Source organism: Cajanus cajan, chromosome 8 (assembly GCF_000230855.2).
Source record: "Cajanus cajan strain Asha chromosome 8, NIPB_CcT2T_4, whole genome shotgun sequence".
Taxonomy (NCBI): domain Eukaryota; kingdom Viridiplantae; phylum Streptophyta; class Magnoliopsida; order Fabales; family Fabaceae; genus Cajanus; species Cajanus cajan.
The window spans coordinates 52,365,089-52,375,045 of NC_138524.1; the positions used below are offsets into that span (position 1 = coordinate 52,365,089).

The window sequence follows — 9,957 nt, forward strand, 5'->3', positions numbered from 1 at the left end:
AAACTACCAAGAACTTGCGTCTACGATCTACTATCAATAAACAAAGTACACTTGACTTTGAGTCTAACATTTTATAGATTTGTATTTCATAATATATTTAAAGGAAAATTATTCAATATAGAAAATTTCATCATCTTCTAGAGTAACTGAAGGCGACCCTTCATTAAATATCAATTTTTTCATTGAGAAGTTGTAAAATGCTGTAAAGAAAAAAAAAAGTATAGAAATTTAAGACAACAACTAAAAATAAGACTAATTGCAATTGTGGAATCCTTAAAAAACAGTGCACCAAATAATTGTTTCTGTTTGGATCTTTTAAAATATTTAAGAAGGATAAATTTATTTATGAGGGACATGAAAAAAGAATCTTAGTGTTCACACTTACAACTCTTTGTCCCTTTTCGAAAGATATATTTTTTTACGAAAGTTAAGTGTGTTTCGTCAACTTTGGTGGCTAACTAATCAATAAATAAACTCAACTTATCTAATAATGCATGTATTTTTTATGAACATCTTTCCAGCCAACAATTTAGATTTTATCATTAATTTAATATTTTTTTATTGTTATATTTAAACATTATTTACTTATTTATCATTTCTTAAGTGACCTAACATTTATTAACATAATATATAAGAATAAAAAAAAAAAAAAATTAACATGCAAAAGATTCTATTTGTATATATTTTTACGAGTGATAGAAATTTATTTATATATTTTAAATTTTTTATTTTTAAATATTATGTTATTAAATATCATATTACTTAATATTATGCTAGTCCTAATTTACTGTACCTTTCTAGGTGCATACACCTATAAAATATTTAAGGTTTAGGGTTTGATAATTTGTTTGTTATAAATGTTATAATATATATATATATATATATATATATATATATATATATATTATAACATTTATAACAAACAAATTATCAAAATGCTTGTCACAAACTATTTTTGAACATTTGAAAAGCTATAGGTTGGACACGAACGTTAACTAGCTTAATTGACTTAAGTGCTACACTAATTCATTAAATAAATTAATGATAAAAAAAGTGTAAGTTTTACTCTTTTTCTATTATAACATGCGTAGAAAATGATCATAAAAACAATTTTGTTTTTCATTTATTCTATACATCATCAGTGATTTCCAAAATAACTTGAACAAATACTAATTTATCAAAGTCATAGGTCATTATTTTGTTATCATCAAAATTGAATTATTGAGACATATTATGTCTTTGATTCCACAAAATGGTTAAACCGAACTGATACCAAAATCAAGTATATTGAAAAACAAGGTTCCAATTTTTAAGACAGGGTGTACTAAAAATTACAAGAATAACTTTACTGAACTTTGTGGGCATGGTAGTCACAAATATCTCACATCTATAAAGACAAGTGAGCTTGAGGATGATAATCAGATTACAAAGCATTCCAATTCAGAAGGAATGTTGAGAAGGGAAAGCAGTATAAAATCAAATCTCGACGAGGAATCACTGGAAAAGATTGCAGAGTCATACTCTATTGATAATTCAAAAATCAAAAATTGTGGAAAAACCTTGCCAGAGTGTGGTTACAAAACAAACAACCAATCGGAAAGATCAAGCCTGAAGAGTGTGGTTAAAAATTTTGTAACTTTATAAATTTTTTATATTTAGTTCACTTTTAAAAAGAACAAGAGGAAAACAAAACTCTTCATCTAATTGTCATTCTCCTTAAATATTGAGAAAATTTGCAGGAATGGGAAAGAGAATAAACTAATTTTGAATATATCTAAAATATCTTTATATTTTTTAATTCAAAATTTTATGAGTACAAAGATAAATTAATTGTTAAGATATCTTCTGGTCAATGAAATAAGAAAACAACTCATCTCTCTTCCTAACCAAACAGAATTCTAGCTCCTTTTTCCTTCCCTCATTTGGACCAAACTAAGCCTTAGTCTCAAACAAGAGATACCAGCTATAAAAATTTCGTTGCTTAAATGAATTTCTTCTTTTGACTTGAAAGATATCAGTAACAAAACAGAGAACAAGACTGCAATAAGTTCAACTGCCTCTTACTCGCAAACCACAAAAATGAGCTAGCCTTTTAAATCAGCAGCTATGACACATAAGGAAGCCAATGCTGGAATCCTTGAAAATGCAGCATCTCTTCAACTCCTTTGACTCTGAGCTTCCTCTATTTTCTTTTTCCGTTGTTTAATAAGATCATGCTGAGCTTGCTTGCGTTTATTAGATATCTGAATCACAGATTTTAAAAAAAAAAAAAAAAATTTAAATCAGAATCGAAAAGATACACCACGAAGTTTACATAATAAGTTTAACGACAATCCATCACACTTTGCAACTGGTTATATAAGGACAATTACTTAGAGAATAGTAATAGTAATATTGTAATTTCAATTCGGCAGATAATTGGAACAAAAAAAAATTATACGCAGGCAAAGCACTGCAATGAATCAACTCAAACCCAGCATAAGGAGGATAAAAAAATTTACCTGCATAGCTTCCAATAACTTCCTCTTTTTACGTGACATCATAAGTTTACCCATGTCATCTTCATTTTCTTGAACATTGGTAGTTGATTCTCCTGTCGGTACCACTCCAGTAGATGTTTCTTTAGAACCTGCTGAAGTATGTGTAACACCTTGAAGTTCTTTCTTCAAATCATCATGGTATTGCTGCTCCAGGATCATCATCTGCAATGCAATCATTCAAATGTAAAATACTTGAGTATCAGAGTTTACATAAAATGATCCACTCCCATTATGCCACTATGAAGATGCAACCTTTTTATCACAACATGCATGCATTATGCATACCTTCTGCTTTCTCTGAGCTGCATCATTAGCCTCTGCTCGATCAATAACACCTTCAACCAGAAGACTTTGAGGATCTTCCAGATCTTCCTTCCCAACACCTGGAAGAAGAAGGACTTCCTTTCTAGCAGCAGCTTGCAAGTGCTTAATGGTCTTTGCATAGTCAGGAATGTACGCTCCTTCTTCGTCATACTCAATAAAAGGTGACAAGTGTGGTGGAGGAATCCTGTTGACAAAAACATTTTAGCTATGAAAGTTATCATTAGAATCAAATAAGCTTTGCCTAGTATACATACACATTTTTCTTTAAATGTAACACACATTTCTATATATTTATGTATGGACTATGAAAGTGCATGGACTTGGGTATTACGGGGTGCCTAAGTCCCACATCAGGTATTATGCGACTTAGTTCTCCCCCCATAACAGCTAGCTTTTAAAGGAGAGTTCCCCAAGTGCTTGAGTAGTCATCAATTGTTCCCCACTAGGACCTCAACTCTTAACAGCTGTGCTATGATCGGAGCTTAAGTACCATGGACTGCCCAAGTCCCACATTAAGTAGAATAGGATGTTTGTTAGAGTACTAATAGCCATCTTTCAAGAGAGGGTTCCCCAAATGCTTGGATACTCTTATCAAGAGATTTTTCTAATCTGTTTCCTTAGGTTAATTAATGACTATGTCAGGAGAACTAAATTGTGGAACTAATTTTTTTTGTAGACTTAAATATGTTTTTAGTCCCTCAAATTTAAGGTAAATTTACTTTTAGTCCATCAAATTTTAAAATTATCTTTTTAGTCCATGTAATTTCAAAAAATCTTGTTTTAATCTTTATGTTCAAATATTTTTTAGAGTCTGTCAAATATTGTTGCACAAAATTTACCTACTAATGTCTCTATTAGCAAAACCATAACATTAAACTAAGTTGATTTTGCACAACTATCTCAATTTGTCACTTTTAGATGTTATTAGTGATTTAAGAGATTAAAACAAGATTTTTGAAAATTACAAGATTAAAGAAAACAGTTTTACATTTGAGGGACTAAAAACATATTTATCATAAATTTAAGAAACTAAACATATTTAAGCCTTTTTTGTTTTACATAAATGCTGTAGATTATGCATTGTATTTTCATTATTGAATATTAATTATAACTTTCATGCATGAGAAGTAATTATACTAAACTATACCAAATACCTTTATGTTTTTAATACAACTCACTCCATTGTACACTAAATTACTTATCCAACTTTTAATCTCCCATCGAATAAAAATCAACATAGGTCAGAAGAATATAATTTTTTTCCAATTATCATTTCAGGATGAAACTTTCTAATTTATATACTTTGGTATGCTTATTTATTACGAGTTTTACTCGCCTGTTTTTCTATATATGCAAAAAATAATTCAAATAATTATAGATATAAAATACTAGCATATAGACACTGTCTTACAAGCTAGTAAATTCATCCTTTTTATTGTATTCCTTTAGTATAGAGGGAAAAACTGCAATCCTACCCATAATTTCTTCAAAAGTAATTCTGAAACTTCAAAGTAACTACGCACTCTACTAATTTGGGATTTAACTACCCACTATTCAGATCCATAAGGTTTATGCCACAGCCTCAGGCGTGTGCCTGCAGATTAGAAGTATGCAGATGTGGTGTCTGTCTCTTTCAGATTAGATGATAAATATTTTAAATTTTAATTAGTAACAAATTCATGAAACAAAATGAATAGATGAATATGTAGACCTATGATCCAGCAGAAAGATATCACGATTTATTGTAGAAGAAACCTAATTGGCTCAAGTAGATTCCTACCAAGACCACTACAAACACTAAAGAGCCCCAACGAACCCATAAACCAAACGAGAGGCATTGATAATGCAAATTCAATTACCAAAGAAAAGAGGCACCAAAACTAGTTTTCTGACAATTAACAATATTAACACTGTCAACATTGTAAGAGAGAAATTGTAAATTACCACAATCAACACCAAACAGTAACTATTAAAGAAACACAATTGGACCAGTTACCTTCCCACCAAATAATTCTCCGTTGGCAAATTAATACGTGCATTCACACAGTCATATACCCACTGGGGTTGAATATATTCTCTTGAGAGGAACCTATGTCCTTGTGATTCCCTGTCAACAATCTAAACATAAGAAAGAAATAGATAAGTGAACCTAAAAGTATGGTATAAAATGTAAGGACACCTAGAAGGTATGCTTAATCACAAACCTGATGAGTAATGCTCTGGTCAGACTCCCCAAAAGGTGCCCCTTGTCCCTCCCAAGAAACTATACCACCAAAAGCAGGAATAACAAAAAGTAATGATTCCCTTGGCACCTGAATAATTAGACCAAATCAGATGCAAATATGTCAAAACATACACACAACCAGGATAAATTTCTGTTCTATAAATCGTTCATCTAGCAACACAACAGTACACAAATTCACTATAAATAATGATAAATTCAGCATTTACCCACCATTGTAAAAGAATAAATCAACTATGCCCAAGTACTAACTTGACAGATAACTCCATGGTTTCCACAAAAATAAGATGATTCTCCTTAAAAGAATTTTTTTCTTGGTACAAACAAGTATAGGGAGAGAGGAGGTTGCCCCATTCTAAGGTGGGGCATGCCAAAAGCTTTTAACAAGGGTTTACATCGGGTACCACTAAAAGTCCACTAGTATGAATCAAACCAAAAATCTTGCAATCAACAATATCAAATCTTAAATATTGGGGGCAGTTTAACCCAACCCTAATTGCTTAATCAAGATAATGTTTACATATTATCCAATAACATCCAGTAGAAATTCAACTACAGTGGCAGTTCAAGTTCTAAAACAAATTCATACATATTTTCACATATTATAGGGAATTACTCAGTTGAGAAACTTGGTTGTAAGAAATGAGAACAATGAATATAGACCACTGGACCTTAATTGAAAGGTCAAAATCAAAAGATAAATATGCATATAGCTTGTAAATGATCATATAGAAAACTTTTAATGTTGATAATCCATGTCTGGTTGTATGATCCTAATTTATAATTCTCACATTCTTAAAAATTAAAATGAAATGAGAATTGTTGCCATTGTGTATACGTGACTCACATTCTCGTTAAAATGAGAAAAGTTCTCGCATTCTACATTTTTTGAAAGAAACATAAAATGTGACTCAGCAATACAAGTGTTCAAATTCCCAAACTATTGACAGAAACTACTTTAAAAAGTAGGGCTAAAACCATCAAAACATCTTACCTCCCTGCTCAGGAAGAATTTCATATTTTTAAAGAGCTTTTTACATTCTTTTGTATCTTGATCCTCTTCATCTTCACCAGAAACTTCCTCAACAAGGTGCATAAGTGCACCTGGCTCATTAGAAGGAAGTTGATGCTGAAGTTGAGCAAGTCTTAGTTCAGATTTTTCAGTTCCAGTCTCTGCCTCGTTTTGTTTGGTCTCTATTTGTTCAGATTCAGATTGCAAAGATTCAGAATTCACTACAGAGAGTCTGGTATTTCCACTGACATACCTTGACAGTGCATATAGATCTGCATGATTTGAAAAGGAATTTAATCACCAGATACATAAAAATGTATGCGGTAAATGAAGTTTCTAGAGTTTGATTTAAGTTGAGAAAAACAGTACCTGCTGCCAAAGACTCCAACCGTGGATCAAGTATTGGGGGATACTTCAAATTTATAGAATGATAGAGGCGGAAATTCACGAAACTAAGAAGAGGCTGTATCATTATAAAAGATTAAGAAATTAATGTCAGCAATACCAAATAAATAAGGATGAATATGAAGGATTAGGAAATGCATGTCCAAAATAAAGACACAAGTACATTTTGTACAAACATGAATATGAAACTAACCTCATACAATTGCAGAAAGTTTAGCATGGTAATGATGTCAACATCATCTGATACAACCTGTTGTAGTGAATGAGGAGTTAACCATGTTATTGTCTGACCCTCAACCTCAGCCTGCACAAACAACCAAATCAATCCATCACATTTACATAACATGTGCAATTAAGATTAAGAAACATTTACATGTGCAAGAATTGATACCTGGTAGTATATGCCTTTAACAGATACAAATGTTTTTCTTAACTTGTGAGTGCGTGATATGAATGCTTGCCATTCATGTGCCAATCTAGCAAACAGATAACAATAAATACATATGATTAAAATCATAATATCGGATTGAAATTTTAATATTTTTCAAAAAGAAAACTCAAGAAAATACCAATGAGATTTAACCATAATCTATTCCCCATGTACTTAACTCCTTGTTTTCAGAGGAATAAAGCCGCAGAGGCTAATTTCCTCATTACATATGAATCCAAAGTTATCCAAATTCTATGTATATACCTTCGACATTTGTGGACACTCTCCACTTCAATTTTTTTACTCTCTGATGCAGGTAATGCTGCAAAAAGGTGCACCATTGTAAGGCAGTCATCCAATTCTCCCAGTGCATCCACAAATCTCGGGTACCTATAAATTCAAAGAATAATCAATTAAATTGGAAATTCATCAACAGTTCCACAACATAAATTGAAATCAACAAAACCAAACAAACCTCTGCCGAATAATCCTATCTATCTTGGGTTTGGGTGTTTTCTCCCGCAACCTGTTTGCACGTTCATGATTTTTCTTAGCCTCTGCCTTCTTTATTTTTCTCTCATGCACTCTTATTGCTCTATGTATTTCAACCAAAGGTTCATGATGAAGAAAGGCAATATCCTTCACATGGTAATAAGTCTGATGAGTTCCCTTGAACTTTTTCTTTGGCTCCCGAGGAGTTACACCTTTCAAAATGCATAGTTTCCTAAAATTTGAACAAACAAATATTAGAATCAAAATCACTTCACCAAACTTTCGTTTCCAAAATGTTTCAGAGTCACAAAAACATGCAATTTCCAAACAACATCAATTCAGTAATGACAAAAACTATAAATGATACAACCAGGTGATTTTTAACCTGAAGGCACCATCCTTTTCATCCAAGGAATTCAAGGACAGAGTTGAACCAACTACCTTAAATTGATTTATATATGGTCATGTGTTTCATTCAGAGTGGTACCTGAAAAGGGGTAGACTAATTTGAAGCTGCTTGAGCGCTTGTGACCTAATGACAAACTTAGCAGCATTTCCCTCCTTTTTCTTCCCCTGAAACACAAAACAACAACAACAACAACAACAAAAACAAGCTCTTAAAGCACTTAAAAACTCAATAGCTACAGGCATAATAATGAATACAGAGAAAAGGATTAACTTTCTGCTAGAAAATTCAATTTTGTTCCCCTCTAATTCATTATTCCAAATGAATAGAAGCAACTGAAACATTACTATTCCAAATTTCCTCACATCCAACAAATAACCACGGCATGGCTACCAACCAAAAGACAAAAACAAAAAACCTAAAATAAAAAGAAGGTAACAATGATTCAGCAAAGAAGTGGAAAAGCGTGTTGTGTACTCACCGGGGGTCTATAGTGTTTCACCATTGACGCTGTTATGCGATGTGCTGAATAAGAGAAAAAACACAACGACAGTAAGTTGATATCCGCACACAAGTGAAGCTTTCAAGTTAAGGTTTAGGAGGGTATATAGGTGGAGACAGAAAACAAAACCTCCGTTTATGCCTCTGTTTTTGTTTTGGGCCTTTACGCCTTCCTCTTATCCTTTTATAGTGAACCGCTGAAGCCCAATGAATACTAACCCATCACTTTTTGTTAAATACACCTCAATGAATTAATAATATACCTTCTATATTATTTTATTTATCCTCTAAATATCTTTTTCCAAAAAATAATTTTTGCAGGAAAAAAATACTTCAAATAAATACTTATCTGAAAAAAAAAATACACTTTTAAAAAATAAATAAATTTACTCTTAAAAAAATATTTTTTGAAAGTATTTTTTTCTTTCAAAAATTATTTTTCAAAAATATATAATTTTATTTAAAAAGTACTTCTCAAACGTATATTTTTGAATTTTTACAAGTACTTTTCGAAAATATGTTTTATCACCCAAATTCTAAGAGTAAAACTATACTTTTGAATAGTATTTTTTGAAAGATAAAAAGAATACTTTTTGAAAGTATTTTTCAGAAACATGTGTTGTTTGTAATTTGCATTATCCTAATTTAAACTTGAATAAGAAATATATATATATATATATATATATATATATATATATCCACAAAATATTAACAAGATGTTTGTAATAACATTAGATGTTGCAATAGTAAAATAATATAGCAAATCAAATAAAAAAGTAGAAAATATCATATTAGATAGTTGTTGGGATTAAATTTCACCTATCTCATTCATATATGTTCCTATGATCATTCATAAATGAACCTTATTATCCAATGTTATTGAGTTCATGAAAATCATTCTAATCAATTCCTTGCATTCATAAACTTTAAGGGACCAAGCTCAACAATTGATTCCTCTAATTATCAAGCTAGACACCTTGCATTAAACGTTAAGAACTTGACTAACTAACAATCTCAAAACTATTCCTAACTTTGAAAATGATAGATGATTAGATTCAGAACTGATTCAAAAATTATTTTTCAACCAAATTTTAAACCAAAGATCAAAGATGAGTGATCAATTTATCCAAGCATCAAGTGCAAAACCATAATCACTAACATTGAATAATACGACATATATATAAATGAATCAAAAGGAAACATAGGAATTGATGAATTACATTTAATCCCAACAAAACAAAAGGATTGACCCCTCATCATGATAAGAACCAATCCAAGATACAAGAAAAATGGAAAAGAGAAGAAAAGAAATCCATAAGAACCCTCGTTCCCAATTGGTTCCAAGATCCTTCAAGCTCTCTTCTTTCTTTCACCTTATTCCTCTCTTCTTTTTCTTCATTTCTCTCCTTGCTTCTCCTTTTATATGTCAGCCAAAATAAAACAGAGTGTGGAGGAGAGAGATTAAACCGCTCAGCACTTTTCAAATGGCTGAACGATTTGAACATTCTTTATAGTGAAGAAACATTAATGGATGAGCCCTTGAAGATCTGCTGAGCCTCGAAGACTCGTTGAACCCTTTGAGGTCAAATTCTTCACGTCCTTTGG

At 31.3% G+C, this 9,957-nt stretch overlaps 1 protein-coding gene across 1 annotated transcript; it reads right to left on the reverse strand.

The window, feature by feature from the left end:
- Positions 1-1,771: 1,771 nt before the first annotated feature.
- Positions 1,772-8,496, reverse strand: LOC109802475 (pescadillo homolog). The gene is made up of 13 exons (XM_020363860.3): positions 8,333-8,496; positions 7,933-8,018; positions 7,429-7,677; positions 7,218-7,343; positions 6,915-6,999; positions 6,717-6,827; positions 6,488-6,581; positions 6,101-6,390; positions 5,069-5,176; positions 4,861-4,982; positions 2,826-3,048; positions 2,502-2,702; positions 1,772-2,243 (listed from the first exon to the last, which is right to left on the reverse strand). The coding sequence occupies exons 1-13, from the start codon at positions 8,354-8,356 to the stop codon at positions 2,157-2,159; spliced, it is 1,806 nt and encodes a 601-aa protein (XP_020219449.2). The 5' UTR covers positions 8,357-8,496; the 3' UTR covers positions 1,772-2,156.
- Between the last annotated feature and the right edge of the window lie 1,461 nt (positions 8,497-9,957).